Source organism: Salmo salar, chromosome 11, assembly GCF_965601325.2.
Source record: "Salmo salar chromosome 11, fSalSal1, whole genome shotgun sequence".
Taxonomy (NCBI): Eukaryota; Metazoa; Chordata; class Actinopteri; order Salmoniformes; family Salmonidae; genus Salmo; species Salmo salar.
The window spans coordinates 91,565,513-91,583,641 of NC_138301.1; the positions used below are offsets into that span (position 1 = coordinate 91,565,513).

General features: G+C 47.3%; 1 protein-coding gene across 2 annotated transcripts in view; it reads left to right on the plus strand.

Annotated features, from left to right (window-relative positions):
- The window catches only part of LOC106563145 (NMDA receptor synaptonuclear signaling and neuronal migration factor), a 41,336-nt gene that overhangs the window by 6,693 nt on the left and 16,514 nt on the right, over positions 1-18,129 (plus strand). Inside the window, exons 2-6 of one of the 2 annotated variants that reach the window (XM_045689939.2) lie at positions 9,492-9,553; positions 9,790-10,590; positions 10,866-10,932; positions 11,859-11,864; positions 18,077-18,129. In XM_045689939.2, coding sequence (XP_045545895.1) covers positions 9,492-9,553; positions 9,790-10,590; positions 10,866-10,932; positions 11,859-11,864; positions 18,077-18,129 — 989 coding nt within the window. Of the gene's footprint in view, positions 1-9,491; positions 9,554-9,789; positions 10,591-10,865; positions 10,933-11,858; positions 11,865-18,076 lie in introns of those variants that run through there. The other variant, XM_082958140.1, reaches the window with a different exon arrangement.

Below are 18,129 nucleotides of genomic sequence, written 5' to 3' on the forward strand. Positions count from 1 at the left end.
AGCATACAATGACATTCTAGATGATTCTATTCTTCCAACTTTGTGGCAACAGTTTGGGGAGGGCCCTTTCCTGTTTCAGCATGACAATGTCCCCGTGCACAAAGCGAGGTACATACAGAAATGGTTTGTCGAGATCGGTGTGGAGGAACTTGACTGGCCTGCACAGAGCCCTGTCCTCAACCCTATCGAACACCTTTTAGAAGAATTGGAACACCGACTGCGAGCCAGGCCTAATCGCCCAACATCTGTGCCCGGCCTCACTAACGCTCGTGGCTGAACGGAAGAAAGTCCCTGCAGCCAAGTTCCAACATCTAGTGGAAAGCCTTCCCAGAAGAGTGGAGGCTGTTATAGCAGCAAAGGGGGGACCAACTCCATATTAATGGCCATGATTTTGGAATGAGATGTTCGAGCAGGTGTCCACACACTTTTGGTCATGTAGTGTATGTTCACCCTCTGGTTTGTATTGCAATCGGAATAACTTTTTGGACAGATTAAAGGCGATTTATCTGTTTGACCAGCATTCCATACAATAATATAAACCAAGGATTTCCTCGTTTACTACTGCGGCAATTTGTGTGTGTAGTCTATTTTATTTGTTTCTTATTTATGTTATATAATAGTGTCTAGTATGGTAATTCCTTATCAAAATATCCCAAAACTAACACCGTAGGCCTCTATGTGCACTGAAGGCTGTGTCCCGAACCTCTAGACCACCCAAGGCCACAATTGAACTGAATCTTGACCTTAGCATACACTTGACACTTGTATGTCGTAGCCTAGTGAAGACCAATATCTACCTTGTGTTATTCAGCTATATAAAACAATGGTGGCTGATGTGTATGGCTGTGTTTCAGACACATTTTTGTACATTTGAATGTTGCAGTAATAGGACCTTGGCCTGTAGTGTTTGAGGAGGCAAGAGACAATTATTTTGATAGCAAGCCCTGATCCCAATGACTCTACTGCCCCCGCATGGAGAGAAAGAGAACTGCTCATTTTCAGGGACTCTCAATGCTCATTTGAATTTCCCGATGCAGGGGGAAAGTTCTCTGCGACAAAAGAGTGATCAAGTTAAGATCCGATCTCTAAACACACACACATCACCCACACACACACACACACACACACACACACACACACACACACACACACACACACACACACACACACACACACACACACACACACACACACACACACAGCACAACAGTACAGCTGGTACACAGAGTCCTTCTATTTGATGCACCTCGTCCTGCTCTCCTCCCCATTGTCTAAAGGGCAGGCAGGGCTCTGCAGCTCTGCAAACTGCTCCTCCTATCAGAGGGGTCTTTCTTTTTGCAGTGCCTGTTCTCCTGCTCTATCCCACTGTGCTTTACTCTATGCCTTCTCATATTCTCTCCCTCTGTGCTCCATCAAAGAGCCTCATACACGGTACCCTCTGTCCCTGCTGGATCCCAACACATAGCATGTTCCCTCTTCATCTTAGCTATAGTACCTGTGATTTTTGACATTTGGCATTCGCTTTTCCTCTCTGTTGCCCACCTATGGATTCATTGCAACGCGTTCTCTTTCCTGTCCTCTTCTTCTAGCCCACTCAAACCGCCCTCATCTCCGAGGCTGAACCTGAAGCAGTGGAACAGACAGTCTCAGGTGAAAGTGTGCGTCCTGTGTTAGCGGGACATATGGCTGAGCTCCGTGGCTCCTCCGTGCTCCCGTGGGCCGGTGTCTGTGTGATGGATGTAGCCAGCTGTTCTCATCCACAGTGGCGAGGCCTCTCTGTCTCGTTCATCCGCTCCTGGTGTTAGCGTCAGGAAACACAGGGTCAAACTGTGGAGGGAGGGCCTCACTGAAGAGCTCCGCCAGGGGACACAGCAAATGACTGGAGGTCACGCACATCTCAGCCGCTGCGTCCGGACAGCCGGTGTGTGTCCGGTTTCTGAGTCATCACTCATTACCGTTTACCGGTATTTTTACACACTCTTGTTAGTATATACAGTCTGGTGAAGAGTAATGCTTTGCGTCTTTACAGCACACACTGCTTATCGTATAGGGGTGGATGGGGTCGGACAGTTGATCGCATCCAACAGCCAATCCAAATGCCCCGCACTATGAGGTGTCTGGCCACTCTAGGTGTTGATTGGACAGTGCTGACAGCGTGTTAGACTGACACAGTGAAGATGCAGAGACAGCCGCCTACTGCCCAGGTGTGTGAACACCACAGGGATAGATAGTCTGTGAGGGCACGGGCGGCGCCATTGAGGCCATCTCCATTTTGAAGTAGTCCATTTTCTTCTTCTACTACTACCATGAGTTGGTATACAAACTGAAAGAGTGCACAATGCCTAGTGTTTACTCACAAGTATAATTCATTGGCTGGTCCCTCCTGATGACCCTGATGGAATCATGTAATCATCCCTTAACCCATAGAATGTCCCACCAAGTTGACTACTTTAAAATGGTGGAAGCCCTCAACGTCCATGCCAAAACAGGTTTCATCCATCTAGAGTCCTGATTGCATTCCAGATCACACAAACTACTGAACCTTTCAAACAGCTAAGGCTAGAGCAGCAGTTAGCTCACCCTGCAGCCTTTTGGATCGTCTCTGGAAATATGGCATCAGGAAAATCCCCCAGATCCTTGATCTGTGTGTCCTTAAGGAGAGCGATACGATCGGTCAGTTGAAGCTAATTGGACTATGAGAGCACTCTGACAGATGGAGCGATGAGACGGAGGGCTCACACTCTCACGTTCAGACACACTCATGGGTTTCTTTCGAAGAAAAGGCAGGCGGGTTGAAAGGAGTGCCAGTGCAATAGAAATACAACGAGTCGTTCTTGTTTCTTTTATCTGCTCCCGATCCTCTCACATAATGCTGCTTTCCCTCTGGTATTTATTCCTTTACCCCCCTCGTCTGTTTGTTCTTCTGAGCTGAACAATCTTAAGATTAGCTTACTCAACTGTAAAAAGGAGCTAGCGAGCTCCTGTGTTCTCTCTCTTTCTCCCTCCCTCCCTCTTTATTAGAGGTCATTAAAGTGATTGCTGTTATTATGCTGATTGGGTGAGATGATACCGACACACAGCAATTAGGCCTCTGTCGTGTGTGTGTGTGTATGTGTGGGTTTGTGTGTGTGTGTGTGTGTGTGTGTGTGTGTGTGTGTGTGTGTGTGTGTGAGTGTGTGTGTGTGTGTGAGTGTAAATGCTTCTGTGCATGTGTTTGATGAGCAGCGTCGGGGGCGGGAGGGAATGCAGTGCCTCACTCAGGGTTGAGGAGGCTGAAGTGGCACCTACTCTCTGACGAGGTGACATTTTAATCGTTCCTCTGATCAAGTGCTGGGCCCTATAAAGCACCCCTACAAGAGCCTGCAATTAGAGAGCCTAACTACTCACACCTATCAGGTGGATTTAAGCTCAGGGAGTTGAGCTAAGCAGCTGGAAGAGAAAAAGCTATTCAATTAGTGAAACAGCGAGAGGATTCGATTAACCAACATTTAGAGATATTGCTGGCCAGCCCATTGTTTTTAGATGAGGGGAGCCAAAGGCTGGGGAATTGGTCTGCAGGTATTACAGGCTGGGGAATTGGTCTACAGGTATTAAAGGCTGGGGAATTGGTCTACAGGTATTAAAGGCTGGGGAATTGGTCTACAGGTATTAAAGACTGGGGAATTGGTCTACAGGTATTAAAGGCTGGGGAATTGGTCTACAGGTATTAAAGTCTGGGGAATTGGTCTACAGGTATTAAAGGCTGGGGAATTGGTCTACAGGTATTACAGGCTGGGGAATTGGTCTACAGGTATTAAAGGCTGGGGAATTGGTCTACAGGTATTAAAGACTGGGGAATTGGTCTGCAGGTATTAAAGGACTACTGAGAACCCTGCCAGTGAACTGCTGGTTGTCTTACGGCATTAGTTGTTTGTCCTCTAAATGATATGGGAGTATGACGTTTCACTGCATTAAGAGGCAAAGAGAAATGACAGGGAAGAATTGAGAGTTGATAGAGAAATGACAGATAGGGATTGAGAGTTGATAGAGAAATGACAGATAGGGATTGTGAGTTGATAGAGAAATGACAGGAAGGGATTGTGAGTTGATAGAGAAGGGATTGTGAGTTGATAGAGAAATGACAGGAAGGGATTGTGAGTTGATAGAGAAATGACAGGAAGGGATTGTGAGTTGATAGAGAAATGACAGGAAGGGATTGTGAGTTGATAGAGAAATGACAGGAAGGGATTGTGAGTTGATAGAGAAATGACAGGAAGGGATTGTGAGTTGATAGAGAAATGACAGGAAGGGATTGTGAGTTGATAGAGAAATGACAGGAAGGGATTGTGAGTTGATAGAGAAATGACAGGAAGGGATTGTGAGTTGATAGAGAAATGACAGGAAGGGATTATGAGTTGATAGAGAAATGACAGGAAGGGATTGTGAGTTGATAGAGAAATGACAGGAAAGGATTGTGAGTTGATAGAGAAATGACAGGAAGGGATTGTGAGTTGATAGAGAAATGACAGGAAGGGATTGTGAGTTGATAGAGAAATGACAGGAAGGGATTGTGAGTTGATAGAGAAATGACAGGAAGGGATTGTGAGTTGATAGAGAAATGACAGGAAGGGATTGTGAGTTGATAGAGAAATGACAAGAAGGAATTGTGAGTTGATAGAGAAATGACAGGAAGGGATTGTGAGTTGATAGAGAAATGACAGGAAGGGATTGTGAGTTGATAGAGAAATGACAGGAAGGAATTGTGAGTTGATAGAGAAACGGGAACTTCTTATGCATTTTAAGCCTGCATTTACACAGGCAGCCCAATTCTGATCTTTTGCCCAATCATTGGCAAAACAGCTGATCTGAATTTTCAAAAGGCCAATTACTGGGAAAAATCATCAGAATTGGGCTGTCTGTGTAAACGCAGTCATTGATACACACACACACACACATACATACACACACATATACACATGGTAGAACACAGAAGAGGAATATGTGGGCTGTTTGTTTTGTATACAGTGTGTATGAAGTGGTCTATAGAACTCTATATTGGCCCGGCTAGTACTGGTAAGAGGGTCGGAAGTGTTGAGTTGCAAAGTGACAGAGAGAAAATGATGCTGAAGCAAAATGGTGCCCCCTATTGGCAATCTGCAACAGCGTAGGAACTAACGGAGCATATCCTTTCATTGACTTTTACAGACTCATAGAATGACTCGTGGATTTGTTTGCATCTCTGATGTTCTCTTGCACAGTGAAGACTCCTCAGTGTAGGTTTGGCAGTGAATGGGTTTCATGTCCCCCTGTACAGCTAGATGTTGTATAAGGCATTCATCCCTCCTTTAAACTCTTTGTTTTTGTCAGTTTGAATATCCCATGACAATACCTCTATACTCACACAGACCTCAAACTCTCTACTATAGTAGCATCCTCACAATATTTCACCACCCAGCCTTGTGATGACCATTGTGTAGCTACAGCTGCAGGGTTCTGGGCTGCAGGCATAGCCACTTGTCACCTCCATTTTCTCTCCGTCTCTCCTCTCCCTCTGGTTTTCTTTCCACATCCTCCTGCTCCTCTTCTTTCTCTACCTTTCATCTTTAATATGCTCCTTTCTTCTCTTCCGCTCAGTTGTAATCTTCCTCCCCTCCACCTTCCCCAAATCCTTTACCTCAGCCCTCTCCTCCACTCACATGTCTGGGAGCATGCTTCCCCCTTCCTCCCCCCTCTTTCTCTCGCTCTCTGTCACTAATATGCCGACTCACTAACCCTAGTGTTCGCCCCCTCCCTCTCACCTCTATACAGTTAAGCATCCTCCAGATGTGTCAGCCTCTAGGGTGTGATGGTGGAAAGGAGGGAGAGAGATTGAGAGAGAGAGAGAGAGCGAGAGAGAGATAGAGGCAGAGAGAGAGAGGCAGAGAGAGAGGCGCAGAGAGGCGCAGAGAGGCAGAGAGAGGCAGAGAGAGAGGCAGAGAGAGAGAGGCAGAGAGAGAGAGGCAGAGAGAGAGAGAGAGAGAGAGAGAGAGGCAGAAAGAGAGAGGCAGAGAGAAAGAGAGAGGCAGAGTGAGAGAGAGAGAGAGAGAGAGAGAGGCAGAGAGAGAGAGAGGCAGAGAGAGAGAGAGAGAGACAGGCAGAGAGAGAGGCAGAAAGAGAGAGGCAGAGAGAGAGAGGCAGAGAGAGAGAGAGAGAAGCAGAGAGAGAGAGGCAGAGAGAGAGAAAGAGAGAGGCAGAGAGAGGCAGATAGAGAGGCAGAGGCAGAGGGAGAGAGAGAGGCAGAGAGAGAGGCAGAGAGAGAGGCAGAGAGAGAGAGAGGCAGAGGCAGAGAGAGACGCAGAGAGAGAGAGAGAGGCAGAGAGAGAGAGAGGCAGAGAGAGAGAGGCAGAGAGAGAGGCAGAGAGAGAGAGAGGCAGAGAGAGAGAGGCAGAGAGAGAGAGAGACAGAAAGAAAGAGAGGCAGAGAGAGAGGGAGTGAGTGAAGGAGAAAACGAGAAAATCAGATGGAGTTGGAGAGGCGGTTGGCTCTCTCTTTTCTGCTCATGTTTTATGGATGCTTTGTATCTCCCAGGCAACCGTATGTATCCTGTTGTTGATTTTAATCAAAGCTCCGAGCTGCTGAATAATAAAAAAAAGGGGTAAATTAAAAAGTCGTCAGAAGCTTCAGAAGGGATGGAGTAATTACCCATTACACCAGACCAGCTTAATCACACTCTACACCGAGAGAGAGCTCCCAGCAGGCCTGACTAATCGCACCATGACCAATTGCACTAGCTCACACACACGCATGCATCCACAAACACAAACAGAAACACACACACACACACACCAGAGGAGGCTGGTGGGAGGAGCTTTAGGAGGATGGATTATTGGAATGGAATAAATGGAACGGTATCAAACATATGGAAATGACAATGAGCCTGTCCTCCTATAGCTCCTCCCACCAGCCTCCTCTGCCCCCCCCCCCCCCCCCCCCACACACACACACACACACACACACACACACACACACACACACACACACACACACACACACACCACACAGCATCCCAGAGAGGATGCTACTGTTTAGCCAGACAGGAAGGAGGAAGGTGCAGTGCAGGGATATTTTTAAATGTGCACAGGAGCCGTTTGGTGCACGTGTCGAACCACTCCTCTGCTGGTTACATCCCGAAACCCAGGGAACCAGACTGTTCCTGTAACTGTTGTGTGGAGGAGCTTAAAGCAATGTGCATTTACAGTACCACAGAGGGGCTCTGAAGTGGACCGTTTTAACTGATGTAAACACTGAGTCGGAGAGAGGGAGGTAAATAGAAAAGAGGGAGCGTTCAATCCCCACCGTCTCTCTCCGACTTAAGTCCCAGTCAGTCCCAGGGAATTGTCTGTAAAAGACCTCACATGGTGGGGATCCCTGTGTCGGCTGGCCTTCAATAATAATAATAGAGTGCTGTCAGGGATAAGACGTCCACCCACTGTGTACCTCTTCTGTTTCCTGACAAGGCTACTGATGGACTGATACCAGGGTAGGGCAGGGGCTGGTACATAGGAACACCTGCTGTATGGATTTCCGTTTCTATGTGCGGATTCGCAAGTCAGTCTTTTTAATGGGTGTCAATGTGAATAACGTGTGTTTGTTCATGTGTGTGGGGCTTTGCATATGAGTGTGTTTCACGTTCTCAGAGGAGAGAGCTGGCGTGGGCCCTATCCCTGTGTTGAGGGGGCCGACAGGAAGTGATGTCGCTGTATAGGATCATCCCTGGCTCTAATCCGTCTCACTGTCAGAAGCAGGACCAAAGATGCAAAGCTGTTCCCCCCCACACACACACACACACACACACACACACACACACACACACACACACACACACACACACACACACACACACACACACACACACACAGAGTAAAAGATAGAAAGCTCTCTGCATGGGTGGCAGTGCATTGCATGAGGCTGTAGGAAACGTCTGACAGCACCAATGTGTCTCAAGCCCCATTTATACCTACAGCTAGCATGCGTCCTTCATCCTGATCTTGTCCCGATCTTGTCCTGATCTTGCCCGTTTACACTTAAGATCTGACCAAAAATCAGTTCACAGTTTGTCTTTTAATCGTGTACATCTGTCTTAAAATGTGTGCACAATCAGAATGAGGACACGATCAGGACAAAGGAGGCATGTTAGGACCAGGTATAAACGTGGCTTCAGACTCCATCGATGGGGAGCTCAGTCACACTGTCTGTTTGTTATGCTGCACATCTAACCACAGGGCTCCTGTCTCTCTGTAGGCCTGTCAATCAAAGGCTGATAATTATGCATGTGCAAAATGGAAGATATGCTAACTAGATTCCACGATGCTGTCTGTTGAAAAGACGACGGTGATTTGACGGTGACTTCCTGAAGGGAACACCTGGGGTCTAAACTATATAATTAACGCTTTTCTCTCTCGCTGTTTGATTCAGAGCAACTCTTGTAATCCGCCGTTGCTGCATTTTCCCTCCAGTTCGAGCTATGACATTGATATCACTTACGTACGCTCTGATATCTATCTCTCTCTTTTTTGTGTCTCTCATTCTTTTTTCACTCCCTCTTTCATACCCGCTGATGAATCGAGTCATGTCAAAAGTCTACGTCAGTCTCCTAGAGTCGTTCTATCAATGAGGAGTTCTTTTCATAATCTCCCAGTTTCTATGTATGAATGAGTGTGTTTGTGAGTGTGTGGGTTTGTCCCACTGGCGAGTGTCACAGCCATTACTCAGTTGCTAGGACTGCATTGTGTAAGACACCAGTACACACACACACACACACACACACACACACACACACACACACACACACACACACACACACACACACACACACACACACACACCCCTCCACTCCCTGGCATCATGTGGTTTAGATGTATTACCGCAAAGAAGGGACAGTGTCGGCTGCATTGACACATGAGGTCATATGATTAGAAATGAAGTTATTTTACCAACCATCATTTTCCCTGTCTCCTCCTCCTCTCATTTTCTCTCTCTCTCTCTCTCTCTCTCTCTCTCTCTCTCTCCTCCTCTCTCTCTCTCTCTCTCTCTCTCTCTCTCTCTCTCTCTCCTTGGCGCTCTCTCTGTCTCTCTGTCTCTGTCTCTCTCTCTCTTTCTCTCTCCTTGGCGCTCTCTCTGTCTCTCTCTCTGTCTCTCTCTCTCTCTCTCTCTCTCTCTCTCTCTCTCTGTCTCTCTCTCTGTCTCTCTCTCTCTCTCTCTCTCCTTGGCGCTCTCTCTGTCTCTCTCTCTCTCTCTCTCTCTCTCTCTCTCTCTCTCTCTCTCTCTCTCTCGCCTGCCTGGAGTTGAGAGATAAAACAGCAACATCTTAATCTCTGGCTGGCACCAACCTACAAAGCAGGCAATTAAGTTAACATTTCCTCCTCTTTCTCCCCTGCTTTACTTTTGTTCTTTCTCTCCTTTTCTCTTCTTCTCAGTCCCTGTTGCTGTCACTCGTGTTAACGTCAGTGTGTGTCATGTGCGTGTCTCCACAGAGCAGCGCGAGCGTTTGGAGAGTACCTGTCCCACACACACCCCGAGAACCGAAACGGATCAGGTCAGAGTCTCTCCCTCCCTGCCACCTCTTCTGATCCCTCCATCTTTCTGTTCATTTGCCTTTTTTACTTGTTCCTCTTTTCTTTTGTAATAGCATATTTCATCCTCCTTCCGTATACCGTTGACATAAAGTATATGGGAACCACCGATTGCGAATGGATGACAATGTTCCGCTATTCTCTCTCGTCTTCTGCTGTCTGTTTCTATTTCTCTCGCTCCTTCTTCTTTAACCTGCAGCCCATCTCCTGTCTGACACGTTTGTGGGCCCAGACTCTGTCTCCCCTGGCGGTGTCCGTCACCACAACAACAACCATCCATACCCCCACAGGGGCTCTCCGGCCTCCCCTGAGTCCAGCCTGGTAAAGTATCCGCTGGACCACCTCCAGCCCCCGCCCGCCTCCATCACCACCACCAAGACCCGCCTGTCTCTGGAGCGCAGCTTCTCGGCCGAGGAGGACCAGCAGAAGTGTGTGGAGTGTGCCCTGCAGCCCGCCCGCGTCTACACCATCACTGGAGAGTACGGCATGCTGGGTAGCAACCGGGGCAGCAAGGAGAGCCTGGAGCTGGAGCTGCTGAAGGGGGCGTCGCCCCTGGTCCAGCCCTCCACCTCCCCCTCCTCCACCTCCTCCTCCTCACCCACCCAGCACCACCTCCGTCACGGTCACCGCAGCAACACTCACCGCGATGACGGGAGCCATCGTCACGGCAACCCCGTGGCCGGCGGCAGTGGCAGCAACCATCACACTCTGACTGTTACCGGTGGGGGAGCCTCCCACCACGGTCACCATGGCAGCCACCACCACCTATCCCAGCAGCCTCTGTCGAGCTCGGTCAGCGCGCAAAACATCCGCAGCTGGGGCGAGGGGGGAAAGGGGGACTCACGGGAGGACTGCAGCCTCAATGTGGTCTTGGACTCTAGTGGGGCCCCGTCCCGTAGCCAGGGCTCCCTGGATCTAGAGAGCTCCCGCGAGGCAGGCAAGGAACACAGGCGCCTAGAGAGGATGTGCAGTGAGGACCGGATGACTGGGCTGGAGAGAGGTGAGACGGGGGAGACAGAGAGGGAGAGGCGCTGAAATCAAAGTGGGGTTGTGGGGGGGGGGGGGTCGGTGTTATTTGGATTGTGACGTGGTCTGTATTTCTGACTCTCCGTCTCTCCTCTGCTGTCTCTCCCTGTGTGTCTCCCTCTCTCCCTCTGTGGAGTGGACTGGTGCTGTGTCCTTTGAGGTTTCCTACTGTTGCTTTACAAACATACACACTCTATGTGGCTGGCTGGCTGCTACTGTAACTTCCATTCATTATATCTCTCTCCACAGAGGACAACAACTGGTACCCAAAAGACAGTATGTTTAGCTTTCAGACTGCTTCTACCACCATGCAGGCGTGAGTACCCAGTCGTAATACACACACACACACACACACACACACACACACACACACACACACACACACACACACACACACACACACACACACACACACACACACACACACACACACACTCACACACACGCACACAGCTGGCCTATATGATTGGTATTCACAGCCAGGCCTGTGCTGCGTGATGTTGTGACCCCAGAAAGCCATTAAAAGGGTGTCAGGGTCTGTGGGCTGAACGTGCTCAACACACAGAAGCTCCTCCAGTGGTCCTGCTTTCCACACACATGTTTTCACGCACACACACACACACACACGCACGCACGCACGCACGCACGCACGCACGCACGCACGCACGCACACACACACACACACACACACACACACACACACACACACACACACACACACACACACACACACACACACACACACACACACACACACACACACACACACACACACACACACACACACACACACACACACACACACAACCTTAGGGTCTGGTGCTTGTGCAGGTGCTACTGCTACTAACCCTTGAATACCTGCCTCTCTGGGGACATGCTGACATGTCACGGGGACTCAACGTCCACACGTAAAAATAAAAACAAACTTCCTGATTGCAAGATCGTCCCATCGCTGGCTGTTTTTTTAAAGATGCGCTCTTCAAATACTTTTTTTTTCTTCTGTTTGTGGTGTCTGGTTCTAGTGTTTTCTTTAACAAATCAGCATCTTTAGTTTTTTTACCCCTTTCTACCCCTACCCCTTTCTACCCCCCCCCCCGCTGTCTCTCTCCCTATCTCCTACCCCTCCCCCTCTCTGACCTCGCTTCTTTAATACACACATGTTGTAATGCCCATGACCTAAACGATGTTGATATCGTTCATTTTCTTTCTTTTTCATGCACTCCTTTCTCTGACCCGCTGCAGGATATCGTGAGTATCTTTGACCTGTTGAATCTAGCTTTCCTCCCGCTCCTTAACCCTGTGTCCCCTAACTCCATGACCCTTAACCCACTGACCCTTAACCCTTCCTTGGGGTGAGTGTTTGAAGTTACAGAGGAAACGGACTTTACTGTAGGTAGAGGGAACCAGGAAGTACATTCAGGTATCAATCCAGGAGCTGTGTTTGTCTGTTTGTCAATGTTACTATATGGGAGAGTGGGGTAGGTTGAGCCATTTTTTACATTCAGCATCACTCCGTCAAGGGAAATATAGTATTATAGTATTCAAACATAGCTTATCCCAAAAAAGCGGTCTCTTAGCATATTTTACCCTGGGTATGGGGTAAGTTGACCTATGGGACAGGGTAAGTTAAGCCGCCTGCAAATTTCTTTGCTTAATTCAATATTACCACTACCTTTTTAAATGACAGGATAGGATTAAAAGTTTTTAAAATGTGATTTACAGAACTTGCAATGGGTTTCTAGCCAGAGGGAGGGTATTGTCTTGCTCCCTACATCACAGCTCATAGTGTTTGGGTTTCTAGCCAGGGGGAGGGTATTGTCTTGCTCCCCACATCACCGCGGACCTCATAGTGTTTGGGTTTCTAGCCAGAGGGAGGGTATTGTCTTGCTCCCCACATCACCGCGGACCTCATAGTGTTTGGGTTTCTAGCCAGGGGGAGGGTATTGTCTTGCTCCCTACATCACCGCGGACCTCATAGTGTTTGGGTTTCTAGCCAGAGGGAGGGTATTGTCTTGCTCCCCACATCACCGCGGACCTCATAGTGTTTGGGTTTCTAGTCAGAGGGAGGTTATTGTCTTGCTCCCCACATCACCGCGGACCTCATAGTGTTTGGGTTTCTAGCCAGGGGGAGTGTATTGTCTTGCTCCCTACATCACCGCGGACCTCATAGTGTTTGGGTTTCTAGCCAGGGGGAGGGTATTGTCTTGCTCCCTACATCACAGCTCATAGTGTTTGGGTTTCTAGCCAGGGGGAGGGTATTGTCTTGCTCCCCACATCACCGCGGTCCTCATAGTGTTTGGGTTTCTAGCCAGGGGGAGGGTATTGTCTTGCTCCCCCACATCACCGCGGACCTCATAGTGTTTGGGTTTCTAGTCAGAGGGAGGTTATTGTCTTGCTCCCCACATTACCGCGGACCTCATAGAGTTTGAAAATCACTGTTATTCAGTTTTTTTTTACTTCTGATGATGTCATCAAAACCTTTCAACTTTAGATTTTTTTCCGACAAAACGTCCAAATACGCCGTTTTCACATACGTGTATGTAGATAACGGTATTATGCTGGAGATAATGAAAATTAGGTTGAAAGTGGTGGAGTTGCCCTTTAAGTACAGTGGGAAAAGTACTCTGTCATACTCTGATACAAAAAGTACAAGTAAATTCTATGCATCAAATTCCTTACATGAAGCAAACTACACTGCACCATTTTCTTGTTACTTTTTTCTTTTCTCTTTATGGACAGACAGGGGCACACTCCTGCACTCAGACATCATTTGCAAATGCTGTATTTGTGTTTAGTGAGTCCGCCAGATCAGAGGCAGTAGGGATGACCAAGCATTATATTGATAGGTACGTGTATTGGACCATATTGCTGTCCTGCCTGAGCATTTGAAATGTATGGGAGTAACATGTGCATATTTTCTTTAGGAATGTAGTGGAGTAAAAGTAAAAATGTTCAAAAATATAAATATTAAAGTAAATTACAGGTACCTCAAAAAAATTACTTAAGTAGTACTTTAAAGTATTTTTACTTATTAAGTACATTACACCACTGGGGGATCATGGCACATACCTACAGCTAATAGCCCAGACCGGCTGTAAACTGTTCTCCCTCCCTCACCTCTGGCTAACCCACATGGTCAACTCTTCAGCTAAACCCACAGCTGGCCCTAACTTCTAACGCTAACCTTCTTAACTAACTCAAACAAAGAGACAGCATCCCAAATCCCAATGATGCAAATCTAGCCATTACAGCTATACACCCCCCCCCCCCCCCCCCCCCCCAGAGCTGACTAAAACCCGTATAGCTAAACCCTTCCCTAGCAATAACCCCCTCCCCCAGCGCTCTCTCACTCTCCTCGTGATAAGCCAGCATTCCCCCCCTCTCATCTTTTCATTCTGTGCTACGTCCCAGCAGGGCTTTCCGGGGATTTGTGCAGAGAAAGAGGGGAGAGAGGGAGCTGGATTCGGCTGAAGTCATCCAGAGGTATCTACTGTGTTCCTGGCTGGTCAGTGTGTACTGCTGTGCTCCTGTACTCTCTGACTCCTCCATCCATTATCCATAGATATAGACTCCCGGGAGGGGTAAAAATAGCATGGGGCACAAGCAGGTTGAAATGACGTCACTACCATAAGTGAGAGAAAAAAGCCCACTCAGAGTGTGTTGCGCTGTGCCACAAAGGTAGATGGTGTGTGCAACACAATGCCATACATCTGCACTTTCCTCTCACTGCTGAAGGGGAAATGGAATTCAGTGTGGTAAGTCAGCCATATGTAAGGTTGTACAACGGTAAGGAACCCAGCTAGTGCAGCACTATCGTAGCTAAATGAGTTTATTAGGTACACCCCGTTCACCATTTTCTTTCTGCTACAGACAATTAGTCACGTGGCCGTGGCTTGCTATATAAAGCAGGCAGACAGGCATTGAGGCATTCAGTTACTGTTCGATTGAACGTAAGAATGGGCAAAACGAGTGACCTAAGCAACTTTGAGCTTGGTATGATCGTCGGCGCCAGACACTCCGGTTTTAGTATCTCAGAAACGGCCGACCTCCTGGGGTTTTCATGCACGATAGAGTCTATTGTTTACCAAGAATGGTGCGACAAACAAAAAACATCCAGTCAGCAGCAGTCCTGTGGGTGAAAACAACTCATTGATGAGAGGTCGAAGGAGAACGGCAAGAATCGTGCAAGCTAACAGATAGGCCACAAACAGACAAATAATGGTGCAGTACAACAGTGGTGTGCAGAATGACATCTCAGAACGCACAACTCGTCTGTTCTTGTCACAGATGGGCTACTGCAGCAGACGACCACACCGCGTTCCACCCCTATCAGCTAAAAACAAGAAGAAGCGGCATGCGATCACCAACACTAGACAATTAAAGAGTGAAAAAACATTGCCTGGTCTGACGAATCCCGGTTTCTGTTGGTTCATGCTGATGGCAGAGTTAGGATTTGGCGTAAGCAGCATGAGTCCATGGCCCATTCTGTACTGGTGTCAACGGTACATGCTAGTAGCGGTGGTGTACTGGTGTGGGGAATGTTTTCCTGGCACACGTTAGGTCCCTTGATACCAATTGTGCAATGTTTCCTTGCCGCGAAGAATTCAGGCTGTTCTGGAGGAAAAGGGGGGGTCTGACCCGGTACTGGATGGGCGTACCCAATAAACTGGCCACTGAGTGTATATGAGGCATACGTTGCTATGCTTAATGAAGCTAAAGCTAACTCCTAGAGACATGTCAGGTGACATTGGTAGTGAACCCATTACCTTGGATACCTCAGCAGTAACAAGGCTAAAAACCCATGAGCAACTGCATATGGGGCCTAGTTAGATAGTTAGCGACGCTAACAAGGCTAAAGCTAACTCCTGGACAGCTGACTTTGGGAGTGAACCCATTACTGGCAGAGGCTTAGCGGAGTTGTCAACAACTGAATGCATCCGGTTTTCAGGGATACAACTAATTCCTTTTTCCTCTGAAAACCGGATGTGGGAACTCCACTCAGGCATTTCATTTCTTTTACGCCTGCTACGTAAGGTTAGGCAGATTCAGCTGGGCAGACGAACGGACAGATGTTTTCCCACAATGCCAGGCTGCTGCAATAGAAGGTTACTGTGGCACGAAGCCTCAACTGGTTAATGGAGGAGCAACAGACCACCCTCCCCTCTGTCTGGACATAGAGAGGTATAAAGAGAGAGGGAGAGAAGGAGAGGTAGACAGAGCTGGAGGAGGAGGAGATAGGGAGACAGAGGGATAGTGAGGTAGGGAGAAAGAGATTGGGAAAAGAGAGGACGAGAGGTGCATTGGAGCAGCGTACACAGAGGGAGAGAGAAAGAGGGAGAAAAAGGGGACATACCGCCAGAGGAGCATCGGAGCGGCCCTTAACGTGTGAGCATAGATAGATAGATAGATAGATAGATAGATAGATAGATAGATAGATAGATAGATAGATAGATAGATAGATAGATAGATAGATAGATAGATAGATAGATAGATAGATAGATAGATAGATAGATAGATAGATAGATAGATAGATAGATAGATAGATAGATAGATAGATAGATGTCTGAGTGTGTAGAGGGGGGTCTCTTCTCTTTCATCCTCTCATTAAGGGATCTGCTGCGTGTCTCTAGTCTGCAGGCATGCGGGGAAAAAAAGAGGATAGCTAGACTTTGTTCCAAATCATTCTATCAGCTCACTCTCCCGCCATCCAACACGTGAAGATAGTGAGGCCTGCTCTGTTTTAGGGTGAGGGAATGTTTGAGAAATAAGTGTTTTAATCACATTATAAAGCTAGTCCGACTGAGTTTTGTTTGACTCTGTGAGTGAAATGAGGTGAAGATTGGATTATCATTCATTGTCAGTGAACAATGTTTCTGGGGGTAAAACAAGGACTCTTTCTCCCTCGCTTCTTTCTCCCTTTCTCTCTCTCACTCCGGCCTCCTCATGTCTCACATGCATCCACCCACACGCGGTGGCTATTTTTGACCCTTTCACCAACAGACATGTTGTAGCCGCGGAGAACAATCGCATGGCGTGTTGGAGAGATGTGACATATTGTATGAGGGGGAGTTGGCCAGAGAGATCAGGTGTTTATCTCTTAGAAAATAGCAATTATACAGAATAGAATTAATAGGGAACGACAGGCGGACCATTAGTGAAATGTCACTCAAAGCTAATGCGGTTATGAAGAGCCGGAACACTTTTAGCTGATCAATGAAGAAGGCGTCTCTGTATTTTCTGGTTTTGGATCTAGGCTACTAAAGGAAACAGGTTGAAACATCTCTACGTCTGGTCAGAAACGTTTTGGATCTAGGCTACTAAAGGAAACAGGTTGAAACATCTCTACGTCTGGTCAGAAACGTTTTGGATCTAGGCTACTAAAGGAAACAGGTTGAAACATCTCTACGTCTGATCAGAAACGTTTTGGATCTAGGCTACTAAAGGAAACAGGTTGAAACATCTCTACGTCTGATCAGAAACGTTTTGGATCTAGGCTACTAAAGGAAACAGGTTGAAACATCTCTACGTCTGGTCAGAAACGTTTTGGATCTAGGCTACTAAAGGAAACAGGTTGAAACATCTCTACGTCTGATCAGAAACGTTTTGGATCTAGGCTACTAAAGGAAACAGGTTGAAACATCTCTACGTCTGATCAGAAACGTTTTGGATCTAGGCTACTAAAGGAAACAGGTTGAAACATCTCTACGTCTGATCAGAAACGTTTTGGATCTAGGCTACTAAAGGAAACAGGTTGAAACATCTCTACGTCTGATCAGAAACGTTTTGGATCTAGGCTACTAAAGGAAACAGGTTGAAACATCTCTATGTCTGATCAGAAACGTTTTGGATCTAGGCTACTAAAGGAAACAGGTTGAAACATCTCTACGTCTGATCAGAAACGTTTTGGATCTAGGCTACTAAAGGAAACAGGTTGAAACATCTCTATGTCTGATCAGAAACGTTTTGGATCTAGGCTACTAAAGGAAACAGGTTGAAACATCTCTATGTCTGATCAGAAACGTTTTGGATCTAGGCTACTAAAGGAAACAGGTTGAAACATCTCTATGTCTGGTCAGAAGCATCTGGAAAAGGGCAGTGGTGTTGGAATACAGTAGCAGCAGCTGACAGCAGGTGACAGATGCTAGAGGGTATGCAGTAGCAGTTGAATTTTCCTCTGTTACTTAAAACACTCACTTGACTGATCTAAATTATGAAACAATTCCATCGAAAATCTTAAATTACATTTTTTTTCACGCCTCTTACCTTATTATGGCAGCCTATTCCCTATATAGTGCACTGCTTTCCATAGTGCTGTGTTCCTGTGTGTGTCAAAAGTAGTACACTATTTAGGGTGCCATTTCGGACACAGACACTCTCCTTCCCTTATTAATTCACTTCTCCCTCTAAGTGATTTTGACTGTCTCCTCTTCTTTTTCTCCTCATGCCTAATCTGCCCACAGGAACTTCCGGAAGCATCTCAGAATGGTGGGCAGCAGGAGGATGAAGGCACAGA